Raw genomic sequence first — 12,704 nt, 5'->3', positions numbered from 1 at the left:
CTCTGGTCCCCCCACCTTCCCCTGGGGCTCTGGTGTGAGGTGCTGGTGCCCTCTGGTGGACACAGCAAGTACTGCACCTGGCTTTTTCCAGGACTGTGGGACATCTGTGGGGGTGGGAGGGGGGAATGGCACTCCAAAGGGGGGGACAGCCAGGGGCAGGAGGGGAACACGGGGGCAGGGGCGGTGTCTCTGGCTGACTGGGGTCTGCCCATGGACTGCAGGCGCTGCATAGCTAGGCCGGGGAGTGCCTTCATAGGGCTCGTCCTTGTGCCGCGCTTAGGGGGCGGCTCCGGGACTTCCTGGGAAAAGCGGACGGTGCCAGAGCTGAGTGATGCCTTCCAAGGAGCTCCCGACCTCCCCCACCCTGAAGAGCCCCTTTCCCAGGCTCCCAGATCCTGCCTCGGCTGCCACGGCCTAATCCAAAGACACAGCTCTCCTGGTGCCCCTCACTCCCGACCCACAGCCCTCCAACCCAGGCCTGGGCTCCCCACAGCTCCGCCAATGCCCCTCACTCCCTACCTGCAGCCCCCTGCTAGCCCAGCCCTGGGCTCCCCCCAGCTCTGCCGGTGCCCCTCACTCCTAGGGTGACCAGACGTCCTGATATTATCGGGACAGTCCCGATTTTAACCCATTTGTCCCGCGTCCCGACTGCACATCAGTCGGGACGCCCATTGTCCTGATATCGGGAATGGACCGCTCACCATCACCGCCAAAGTCCCGGGGCCGGCGTGGCGGAGCTTCCTGGGGCAGCTCCCGGCTGCAAGAGCCTGCAGGTCGGGCGGCCCCGGGCACAGAGGCGGAGGGGGTCTCCGCGTGCTGCACTGGCTCCCTCCTGCCCAATCAGAGCTGCGGGGGTGGGGCTTGCAGGCGCCGGCAGCGGGCAGAGACCCCTCCGCCCCCACCCCCGCACCCCACCCACCCGACCTGACCCGACCCGATCCTAGGAGCCAGAGGGACCTGCCGGATGCTTCCTGGGAGCCATCCCAGGTAATCACCGCCGGGACTCCCCACCTCAGCCCCCGGCAGGTCCCTCTGGCTCTTAGGGTCGTGGCGGGGGGGGGGCGGGGGGTAGGGGGCTCTGTGAGCTGCTCCCACCTGCAAGCCCCGCGCTGCGGCTTTTCCCGGCCAATGGGAGCCATGAAGCTCACGTTTGTGGCGGGCGCAGCACGTGGAGAGTCTGGGGACCCCCCTCGGCGCTCTGACCCTTGGAGCCAGAGACCTCCCAGCAGGGCTGGTGAGTGCGGCCAGGGAAGGGGGCAGGGTGTGATGGAGTGAGTGTCTGGGAGGGGTGCTGGGCTGTGAGGGTGTGGAAGGCACTGGGCAGTGGGGGAGGTTTGTGTGTTTTGGGGTGCTAGGCAGTGGGGGCCTGTTGGGGGGTGCTGGGCAGTGGGGGAGATCTTTGTGTGTCAGGGCACTGGGAAGTGGGGGTCTGTGTGGGGCAGTGTTTAGTTGGGGTGATGGGGCTGTGGGGAAGGGCACGGGGAGGGAGGGAGGAGAAACCTGTGGCCCTGGCCCCGTGGCTTCTGCTGGGGGCTGGAGCTGGGGCCAGGAGTCCTCGGGTCCTGGCCCTGTGGCTTGTGGTGCGGGCTGCCGCAGGGGCTGTACACCCCTCTTGCAGCTTCCTAGGGCTGTGCGCCCCCTCTCATGGCTCCGGTCGGGGCTGTGCCCCTGTGGCTCTCCCGCACCTCCCCCCCCCCCCCTCCGCTCGCCCAGTGTGTCCTGATGTTTCACTCTTGCGATCTGGTCACCCTACTGACTCCTGACCCACGGCCCCCTGCCAGCCCAGCGCTCCCCTCCCCCCTCCAAGCTCTGCCCGTGCCCCTCACTCCGGACCTGCAGCCCCGCCTATCCCCCACAGCTACGCCCATGTAAGCGAAGGGTGGGAAGCTCGCTCTGGGCCAGCCCTGCGGCTTGTGGAGGAATCACCCCGACGCAGAAGCGAGCGTCTGTCCGTCTTGCTATCGGCCCTTAGCCCGCCAGATGGCCCTGGAGATTCAGGGCTATGGGCAGAAGCGCAGGGTAGAACTCCCCAGCTGCAGACGCAGGCAGATTGTAGCCCATTAACCATGGGGCCAGCCTGGATTGCCAGGGGAGAGCTCCCCACCCTGCCCCCTACAGCACAGCGCCCCCTAGTGCTGCCCTGGGGTCATAGCAGTGAGTTCCCCCTACTAAGCGCACACACTCTTGTTTCATACGGCTGTTGTGGTGTGTGACTGTCTTGTGGGTGTGTTAGTGTGGTGAGATTTTGTGCAGCTGTGTGTGGGGGGCTGGGGGTAAGGGGGTGTTCCTCCTGCCCCCTGCTGGAGGGGACAAGCCCTGTGCGCGTGTGTAAGAGCAGACATACCTCCCTCCTCTTCCCCCACAGCTCCCCTCCCGCTGCTCTTGTGCGTGAGGGGTTGGGCGCCCCTGTGTGTGTGGGGGGGTGTGTGTGTGTTACAATGCGGCATGAGGGAGAGGCCCTCACTGTTATCTGCGCATTGCTGAGGGGAGGGGGTTGTATATTTGCTAACAGAGTTCGCTGTGCAATGAGGTTTGCTGGGTCTCAGCCCCATTGGAGAGGAGCCGACCTGCGCCCAGCACCCTGCCCCCCAGGAGCTGGACAAGCCACGGTGACTGAGCCCAGGAGAGGGGGCTGCACATCCGTTTACAGGGGGCTGTATGGGGGGCTCCTGCTCTGGGGAAGTCCCAGGGGGAACCGGGGGGCGGGAGGAGCTCCGTTGCAGCATCCCATGGCCTGGGACCTGGTCGTCCCTCCAGCTGCCCACCTGAGATCCCCCTGGCTGCCCCAGGCCCTGCTGGGCCCAGTTATCCATTAACCCTGTTAATAACAGAGCCAGGGAGACACTGTTTGTTTACACGAGGTGCTGGATTCACGCCCTGCAGTTAATTAAAAGTTGACAGAGACAATATGCTTGTGTTCTACTTCCTAGCCCTGGTCCCTTCCCATGGATAGAACCCAGGAGTCCTGGCCCCCAGCTCCCCCTACCCCCAACTCTAACCCATAGACCTCACTCCCATCCCAGAACTGGTGAACCAGGTGTTGCTGGCCTCTGCCAGAAGCTGGAATGGACGACAGGGGATGGATCACTGGATGATTCCCTGTTCTGCTCATTCCCTCTGGGGCACCTGGCACTGGCCACTGGCGGCAGACAGGATACTGGGCTAGTTGGTCTAACCCAACCTGGCCGTTCTTATGTTCTTATAGAGCCCTGGTTCCCAGCCCCCCTGCCTAGAACCCACTAGACCTGAAGAAAAATAAGAAAATAATCACTACTGGATAATAAATCAATAACTTTATTTAATATGTAGCTAAAGCCAGTGCCCCTGGAGGGCGCCAGATTCACCAGCAAAGGGAGGAGGTGCAGGGCCTTGCGCGAGGGAGATCTCAGCTCTACGTCCAGACCTGGAACAGACCCGCAGCTCTACGTCCGGACCTGGAACAGAACCGTGTGCCTGCTAATCGCCCATCCCCCGCCAACAGTGTACTTGGAGGATAACAGGTCTACTACCGCTGCAAAAGGCCTTTAGACCACGTGAGCCCTTCAATGTGGTGCTAAAATTCCTGCGTTCAAATCCTGCTCAATAACAGCCTGTTCCCACCGCTGCTTGCATAGAGGGCTGCGCATTGACGGTGAAGGTCCAGAGCCCAAATCCTTCCTATCCACATGGCAGATAACGGCCTTACTACTGCTGCCAACACATGGCACTGCTCCTTTAGCTCAAGCAGTAGCATGCTGGGCTGCAGCCCCCTGCGTTCCAGTCCCACCGAGGTGGTAACCACATTTCCACAGAAGCCAGCACACACGGATACCAGTGGCCAAGGAGGAGGAGCTCTCCATAGCTCCACAAGGGCAAACTCGGGCCCCTCACAGAGCCTGGCCCTTGTTCATCTGCCACTAAATGGCTCCCCTGAAACGGGACAAGCTCAGCCCCGCCTGTTTGCCCTCCCTCAAGCAACCCCCCCTGGCAGTTACAGCCCCTAGTAGCTGGCTTGCCGGTGGGCCCAACCATGGAGAAGGAGACCCGGAGTGGGTGGAGGGCACCAGGGGGACCCTCCAGCTGAAATAGGTCTATGTTTCACTTGTGAGCCAGCAGCTGCACAGGAAGGCCCTTGACGCCATAATGCCCCTGACACTGAGAGAGGCCGGATCCCTGAGGAAGTTGGGCCACCCACTCCAAAGCTGAAGTAGGCCAAAGTCCGGTGGGCGCTTGGTCAACCGCTCAGTTGTGGCCTGGCAGTGGCAAAAGAAGGCCCTTGACACCATGGCGACCCCACCTTCAGGTCAGCCAAAGCCCTCTGGAGCCAAGTTTGGCCAACCACATTGAAGCTCAAGTAGTCCAAAGCCTTGTGGAAGTTGGGCACCAACTTCAAGCCCCGCCGCACGCTGCTGTCTAAGGAAGGACGGCCCTCTCGGGAGGTGCAGGGAAGGACAGAAGATGCCGTCCCTGGCTCAAGTGCAGGATCTCTTGCTCCTGCAGCACATGGGACAAGGAAGGCTCTGCGAAGGAAACAGAGAGTCGGTCTCACCCTGGGAGTCAAGTCGTTGACCCCTCAGTCTCGTCCTCACTGGCCGCCTCCACCTCTCTGCCTCCTTCCGCGCAGCAAGTCAAGCAGGGGAGATGGCACCGGGCCACGAAGGTACTGAGTTTGTGCCACAGGCTGGCCAGGCACTCTGTGAAGGCCCGTTTGACGGCAGTGGAGGAGAAGTAGAAGATGACGGGGTCCAAGGCGGTGTTGAGGGTGCTGAGGAGAAGAGCGTACACCCTCCATTCGGGGCTCTTTTTCTGGACAAAGCCCACCACGTGGGACAGGTTGTAGGGGGCGAAGCAGAATATGAAGTTGAACAAGGTGGCCATGGCCAGGCCCACGGCCCGCCGCTTCCTCCGAGCCGGGATGTTGGGCAAGGCCACCAGGATGCGGATGAAGTTGACATAGCAGAAGATGGTGACAGTGAAGGGGAGGCAGAAGAGGACCAGGAAGAGCTCCAGCCGGAAAGGGAGGATGACCTGGAGCTGGCTAGTGGTGAAATTATTGTAGCAGTTGAAGTATGCAGTCCTGTTCTGGCTCTGGTCTAGGAATTGAACAATGTAGACGATGCTGCAGTGGGCGGAACCCACCACCCAGAAGACCACAGAGGTGGCGGTGGCATAGGCTGGCCGGCGCCGGAGTTTGTACTTGATGGGAAAGGCCACCCCCAAGTAGCGCTCAATGCTGACGGCCATGAGGAAGAGGGAGCTGATGTAGATGCTACTGTAGAAGACGAAGTTGGTGAGTGGGCAGAGGAAAGTGGGCAAGGTCCACGTCATATCTGAGATGGCCTCCACCATCCTGAAGGGGAGGAAGATGAGGAGGAAGATGTCGGAGATGGTGAGGTTGAGGAGAAGGATGTCGACGGGGGTGGGTTTCTGGCGGACCTTCACCAGGAAGGTGTAGAAGGCCAGGAGGTTGGATGGGAGGCCGATCAGGAAGGTGAAGATGTAGACAGTGAGAAACAGTGGGATGGAAATTCTCAAATTCATCTTCTCAGCTCCTACAGAGGAGAATGGGCTCATCAGTTGCCGAAGGAACCCAGGAGTCCTGGCTCCCAGCCCCCCTGCTCCGACCCACTAGATCCCACTCCCCTGCCAGGCCTGGGGATTGAACCCAGGAGTCCTGGCTCCCAGCCCTCCTTACCCGTATCCATGCGAATAAGCTCGGGGCTCCCGTTCCATAAGCTGACACTAGACATAAGGCTGGAATTTATGTAGCCGGCTGAAGTATTTATTTAGCTCAGTTTCCTGTTTAGCCAGCGGCAGGCGGGGCGGGGGGGGGGGGAAGAGTGCTGTGAGATCCCAGTGCTGGAGAGATTGGAGGGCCGGGGATGCACGAGATCGCGTGAGCAAACACACAGGGATGGGCTGCGGGGGTGGGGGCAAGCAGGCAGCTCGGAGGACAGGGAAGTGGCTGTTACTCAGAGGGAAATTTTCATAAATATCATCATCAAATGTGGGGTCTAGTGATCGGGGCGGGCTGGAAGCCAGGAGTCCTGGGTTCTCTCCCTGGCTCTGGGAGAGGAGTGGGGTCTAGTGTTCAGATGCGGGGGGTGGGGGGAGGGACTGGGAGCCAGGACTCCTGGATTCTGTCCCTGGTTCTCAGGGGTGATTTTGTGGTTAAAATAAGGGATAAGGAGTCAATGCACAGAATGAGGAAACACAACCCAGGATTCTTGATCTTTCAGCTCCACTCAACCCAGTAGACCCCACTCCCCTCCCAAAACCAGGGAGAGAACCCAGGAGTCCTGGCTCCCCCCTCCAGCCACTGAGCCATCCCAGTGACTCTGAAGAGCAGCCTGCCAGCTTTCCAGGGCCAAGGCGTCCTGCACCCGTGCTCCAGACAGGCTGTGGGGGCCCTCACGTCAAGGTGCGATGGCCCCTCCGTCCCCAGGGTGCACGTAGCTCTACCCCCGCCTCCCAGCTGTGGGGAAATCGACCGTTAAACAGCCTCATTACGGAGAAGTTAATAAGCCTCTCCTGTAAAATACACCATTGTCTGAGCCCGACCAGTCCCTCGCTCCCCTACTAACTGCAGGGCAGTCTAGTGGGTTAGAGTCGGGGGGAAGCTGGGAGTCAGAACTCCTGGGTTCTGGATGGTTAGGGCACATCCTAACCCCCCCATAGCAGAGCTGTCCCCCACCATGCCCCTCTATATCCATCTTCCTCCATACGCACCCCTTATCCAGACAGGCTGTGGGTGCCCTCACGCCAAGCTGCGATGGGCTTCCCCAGGCTGCGCGTAGCTCTACCCCCACCTCCCAGCTGTGGGGATCGATCGTTAAATAGCCTCATTAAGGAGAAGTTAATAAGCCTCTCCTGTAAAACACACTATTGCCTGAGCCTGGCCATTCCTTCTGCCATCTGTAATCACTGCTCCTAGATCCCTTACCAATGGCCAGGGGTCTAGTGGGCAGGGAGCCAGGACTCCTGGGTTCTAGCCCCAGCTCTGGGAGGAGAGTGGGGTCTAATGGGTTACAGCAGGGGCGGGGGGCCAGGGAGCCAGGACTCCTGGGTTCTGGATGGCTAGGGCACTTGGGAGTGGATGGAAAGATGCAGAGCTGTCCCCCCCATTCCCCTCTATATCCATCTTTCTCCATACGCAGCCGGTATCTAGCTATCCAGCCTCATAAACTCCCATCCATGGCGCTTAACAGCTATAGAATCATAGAATCATAGAATATCAGGGTTGGAAGGGACCCCAGAAGGTCATCTAGTCCAACCCCCTGCTCAAAGCAGGACCAATTCCCAGTTAAATCATCCCAGCCAGGGCTTTGTCAAGCCTGACCTTAAAAACCTCTAAGGAAGGAGATTCTACCACCTCCCTAGGTAACGCATTCCAGTGTTTCACCACCCTCCTAGTGAAAAAGTTTTTCCTAATATCCAATCTAAACCTCCCCCACTGCAACTTGAGACCATTACTCCTCGTTCTGTCATCTGCTACCATTGAGAACAGTCTAGAGCCATCCTCTTTGGAACCCCCTTTCAGGTAGTTGAAAGCAGCTATCAAATCCCCCCTCATTCTTCTCTTCTGCAGGCTAAACAATCCCAGTTCCCTCAGCCTCTCCTCATAACTCATGTGTTCCAGTCTCCTAATCATTTTTGTTGCCCTTCGCTGGACTCTCTCCAATTTATCCACATCCTTCTTGAAGTGTGGGGCCCAAAACTGGACACAGTACTCCAGATGAGGCCTCACCAATGTCGAATAGAGGGGAACGATCACGTCCCTCGATCTGCTCGCTATGCCCCTACTTATACATCCCAAAATGCCATTGGCCTTCTTGGCAACAAGGGCACACTGCTGACTCATATCCAGCTTCTCGTCCACTGTCACCCCTAGGTCCTTTTCCGCAGAACTGCTGCCTAGCCATTCGGTCCCTAGTCTGTAGCTGTGCATTGGGTTCTTCCGTCCTAAGTGCTAAGCTATCTATCCATCCATCCCCCTGCCTTTCTGCAGCTCCCTTCTCCCACCTCGTGTCCACAGCCCTGTACTGCACACGCTCACCCCAGCTCTACGCAAGAGGCATCAGGCCGAGCCACTGGTTTGAATCCCGGATCGGCCGGTTCCCCCAACCTGCCAGCTCCCTGCTCTTTGCCCGAGTTGGATCTCAGTCGAGTCAGGGCAGGATTGCTGGTCATTCACGCAGGGATGCCCGAGGGGGATAAATCCCTTGGGGCTGGAGGCTTGGCCGTGTAAACAGAGCCCGCGCCTCGAATGGAAATACTCCCCCCCGGCTGTCATTTCAGCCAGCTCATAAAACCAGGCACTGGGCTGCTTGATCCTGCTACCCAGGTTGGCCAGCTTATTTTTACTCCCTGGGGTAATCCTGTGGAGCCAGGACTCCTGGGTTCTATCCGCAGGTCTGGGAGGGGAGTGGGGGTCTAGTGGTTAGAGCTGGAGTGGGGGGTGTCTTGGAGCCAGGACTCCTGTGTTCTGTCCCCAGCTCTGGGAGGGGAGTGGGGTCTAGTGGTCAGAGCTGGGGGGATGGGTGTCTTGGAGCCAGGACTCCTGGGTTCTATCCCCAGCTCTGGGAGGGGAGTGGGGTCTAGTGGTCAGAGCTGGGGGGACGGGTGTCTCGGAGCCAGGACTCCTGGGTTCTATCCCCAGCTCTGGGAGGGGAGTGGGATCGGGGGGCCGGGGGAGAGGTCTGAGAGCCAGGACAGCTAAGTTCCATGCGCAGCTCTGGGAGGGCTGTGGGTTCTACTAGTCAGAGCAGGAGGCTGGGAGCCAGGACTCCTGGGTTCTCAGAATAGGGATAGGTGTATGTGCTAGCCAGCACATCTCTCCTTGTCGTGCCCTCCTACAGTTCTTGTCAGTCCTTCCGCTCTCTGCTTTCAGAGATAAACCCACTTCCTCTCCCGGGCTGGCTGGCTGCTCAGATGTGGTGGCATGACATGGAACTGTGACGAGTTCAGACCCATAGTCAGGTTCCCCGAGCCCTTGGTAATGGAGCCGCTGTCTGGGAGAGGAGGGATTGTCCCCTCCAGTCTTTTCCTCCAAGTGGGGGACCCATTCTGTGGGGGATGTAATGACCACACCCTATATCCTGACTGGCACCTCCGCATCCCAGTGCTGGGTGCCCCCCATACGTGGACTGCTGTGTTCTCCCGTCTCAATGTTCCCCTCTCCCTGTCCTCACCATGCACGCACTCAGCTGAGTTAGACAAATTTCCATCCCTCACTGCCCACATCGCTCAGCCCTGATCGCTCGGTGGTGGGCGAGCGCGTTGCCAAATTAGGTCACAAACCTTCATCCCCATTTTACAGGTTGAAGAACAGAGTCAGAGCAGGGAAAGGACATGGCCATGCTGGGGAAAGAACCCAGGAGTCCTGGCTCCCCCCCAGTCCCCGGCTCCAACCACTAGACCCCACTCCCCTCCCAGAGCTGGGGCTAGAATCCAGTGGCCAGTTGAGGCAGCCGCTTCCCTTTTACTTTGTTGCTTGTTTGTTTCTTTTTAATGTCACAAAAGCAAAACTAAACTGCACAGATACCTGGGCATGACTGGCAAAGGGAAATACACACTGGTCAGGGCTGGGAATAGAACCCAGGAGTCCTGCCCCCTGGCTTTAACCACTAGACCCCACTCCCTTCCTTACAAGCCCTGACCCAGGCAGCTAGAGAGCCCATCCTCACCTCCTGTCCAGCAGCTAGTGCCCTGGGAGCCTGCAGAAGGGCTGGAACCCAGGTGTCCGGGCTGGGAGCCACCCCAGGCGATGTGTCAGGGACGAGCTGGTGGCTGGTCTCCTGCGTCCCGGCTGGGGAGTGAGTTTTCTGTAGCCCAAGCAGCTGGTTATGTTGTGTCTGTGTCTTCGCCCCAGGAAACCTTACTGGTCCCCTTCCTCGGAAATCCACGCAGAAAGGATGAGAGATGCAATCGTTACTTCCTCGTGAGAGGTGTGAACCAGCACGTCCTCAAGGGAGTGTGAGCCTCCCCCGCCACGGGTCAGCTACTGCACCCTGCTGGAGACAAGGCCCCCTGGGTTCTCTCCCCAGCTCAGGCAGGGGAGTGGGGTCTGGTGGTTAGAGCAGTGAAGGGCTGATAGCCAGGACTCCCAGGCTCTGGAAGAGGAATGAGCTCTAGTGGTTCAACCACAGGGCACTGGAGGAAAGGCTGCACTGGATTTATGGCTGCTTCCCGGGCTGCAGCGTTTTTCATAAACAAGCAAATCCGAGTTCATATTTCTTCGCTCGGGCTCCGGGGCGCATGAAAACCCTGCATAGAGCACCGAGACACGCATAGGAGCCACGGCTGAGTGGGAGGGAATCCTGACTGACTGCTAAAGACAGAGACAATGGGGCTAGATCTCAGCTGGGGTCTTTTGCCATGAGAGCCCTTGGCCCAGAAGTCCTGGCTCCCAGCCCCTCCTGCTCTAACCACTTGAACTACTCCCCTCCCAGAGCTGGGGAGAGAACCCAGGAGTCCTGGTTCTCAACCCCCCTTCTCTAACCATAAGAACCATTCCCATCCCAGGCCCAGGGAAAGAACCCAGGAATCCTGGCTCCCAGCCCCCCCTGCTCCGACCAGCAGTTCTCAGTTCACTTTAATGAGGTTGCCAGGGCTCGTGTTTGACTCACTGGGGCCCACGGGGGAAAGCCCCAGCCCCTGCCAGAGCCATGGCACAGCCGAAGCCTGAGCCCAAGCTGGATATAAAGATTGTCTGCAGCAGCAACCTGCTTCTGACAACAGCAAAAGAGGACATGACCTAGTGCCCTGTGTTAACGACTGAGTAACACAGGGCACTGGGGTCATGTAGTCATTTTTGTTGTCAGAAGGGGGGCGTGGTGCAATGAATTTTGAGAATCTCTGCACTGGATCTTCCCTGCTCCCTTTCCAGAGCTGGGGAGAGACCCCAGGAGTCCTGGCTCCCAGCCCCCCGCCAGCAGCTCCAACCTGTAGACCCCAAGCAGAGGAGCTGAATCCTGCCTGCCCCATGGTGGTAGGTTGCCCCATTAGTTGCAGAGACGTTGGGCAGGGCCAGTTCTGCCCTCGGCGAGACAGGAGGAAATGGCTGCCCGCAGCAGCCGCTGGAGTTCGTGCTGCACCCAATGCAGGGCCCCTGTGGTCAGGGCTGATATGGGGCCTTTGTAAAACCCTCAGCACCCAGACTTCTGGAAAATGAAACGAGCTGCAAGCTTCTGCCTACGAAATTTCCACAGGTTTCCTCTAGGGGGCACTGGGCCCGATCCGGCCCCTGGGCGAGGACTGGCTGGCTTGGGGGAGTGGGACATGGGGCCTGTCCCCTCTAGTGGGTGCTGGCTCCGATTCAGCCCCAGAGCAGGGGACTGGCTGGCTTGGGGGAGTGGGACATGGGGCCTGTCCCCTCTAGTGGGTGCTGGCTCCGATTCAGCCCCAGAGTAGGGGACTGGCTGGCTTGGGGGAGTGGGACATGGGGAATCATGAGAGATGGAGTGGGGAGCATTTAGCCAGCTGGTGCCAGAGGGAGGGGCTAATCCTGAGAGCCCCCTCCTTTCCCCTTGCCTATCCCGACTCCCAGCCCCACCTGCTCTAACGCACTAGGCCTCCCTCTTCTCCTGGAGCTGGGGATAGAACCCAGGAGTCCTGGCTCCCAGCCCCTCTGCTCCAACCCACTAGAACCACTCCCAGGCTCTCACGTCTCACCCCGCCTTTGCCATGACCCCGGGGGGCTGCGGCAGGAGTCCAGCGGCCAGCTGGTGGTCGTGACGCAAGGCAAGGCAGGCCTGCTGGGGGACGTAGTAGGGGCTACACACAAGGACCCCAATGTCGGGCTTGCCCTGGCCCCCCTTCCCTTGCCCAGCTCCGAGAAACAGAACCCCCCCCACCCCAAGACATGGAGAGCCGGTTCCACTTCACGCAGGGCAGTGGCCTCATTGGCACGGCCCCGGGCGCCCCTGGCATCTCACGTTGGCTATCCGCCATCCCGTCGGGGTTATGTTGCATCAACGGGTTTTTTTTATTACTGACACCTGGGTTTATTATTTCTTAATGAGCCGGCTGGGAAAAATCTCCTCAGAATATTGCTCAAAGGGTCATAAATTTCCTCGTGAGCAAAGGGCCCTTTGGGTGAGGTTTTTCTCCACCAGCCCTCAGCGTCCAAGTGGCAGCCGGCGGGGATAGAATTTAAGGCCAGAAGGGACCCCCTCCCACCAGTCAGTGTAACTCAGATACACCTCTATTAAGTCCTGTGACGGGGTTGCTGCCTTCAGGGCACCCCCTTGTGGCATGGGGTGGCCCTACTGCAGCCCTGCCTCAGTTTCCTTCTTTTCAGGGCTTGTCAATAAACTCCACCCGGGCTTTTGTCTTGGCCCATAACCCCACTGGTTTGTTCCCACAGAGCCTTGACGATAAAGTCCTCGACATCCTGATGTGGGTCCTTCCAGCCAGCCCCCTACTTGCCCTGCTCTGGGAGGTGACTCTCTGCCCTCCCTAGGTAGAGTCTTTTCCTGCCTGGATTCTGAGGGCCTCCTGCAGGAGCCTTCTCCAGGCCTCTGCCGAAATCTCTGCCTTCCCCACGTCTTGCTGCCGGGCCCTCTCCATCATCTAGGGACACAGGTTGGCCATGTTGCCAGTGGGGCTGGGCTGCATCTCCCTTGAAAGCCGCCCCCCCCCCCCGCCCCCTCTGTGAAAAGCCCAAAGACTCCAATTGGACTAGACTGTTAGAGGGTTTTCCCTTCACCCTCTCCCCTGGTTCT

The 12,704-nt window shown here is 59.3% G+C and overlaps 1 protein-coding gene across 1 annotated transcript; it reads right to left on the bottom strand.

Annotated features, from left to right (window-relative positions):
• Nucleotides 1–3,360: 3,360 nt before the first annotated feature.
• LOC125625823 (free fatty acid receptor 2-like) lies at nucleotides 3,361–5,553 on the bottom strand. The gene has a single exon (XM_048828345.2). It carries the CDS (start codon nucleotides 5,551–5,553, stop codon nucleotides 4,537–4,539), a length of 1,017 nt encoding a protein of 338 aa, XP_048684302.2. The 3' UTR covers nucleotides 3,361–4,536.
• Nucleotides 5,554–12,704: the final 7,151 nt, after the last annotated feature.

The sequence above is a fragment of the Caretta caretta genome, chromosome 24, assembly GCF_965140235.1.
Source record: "Caretta caretta isolate rCarCar2 chromosome 24, rCarCar1.hap1, whole genome shotgun sequence".
Lineage (NCBI taxonomy): Eukaryota > Metazoa > Chordata > Testudines > Cheloniidae > Caretta > Caretta caretta.
Note: the sequence above shows the minus strand (reverse complement) of the source record. Positions and strands in the feature narration are given on the sequence as shown.

Bases quoted from the DNA above. Each gene is read 5' to 3' on its own strand.
- LOC125625823 (XM_048828345.2), bottom strand. From the start codon at position 5,553: ATGAGCCCATTCTCCTCTGTAGGAGCTGAGAAGATGAATTTGAGAATT.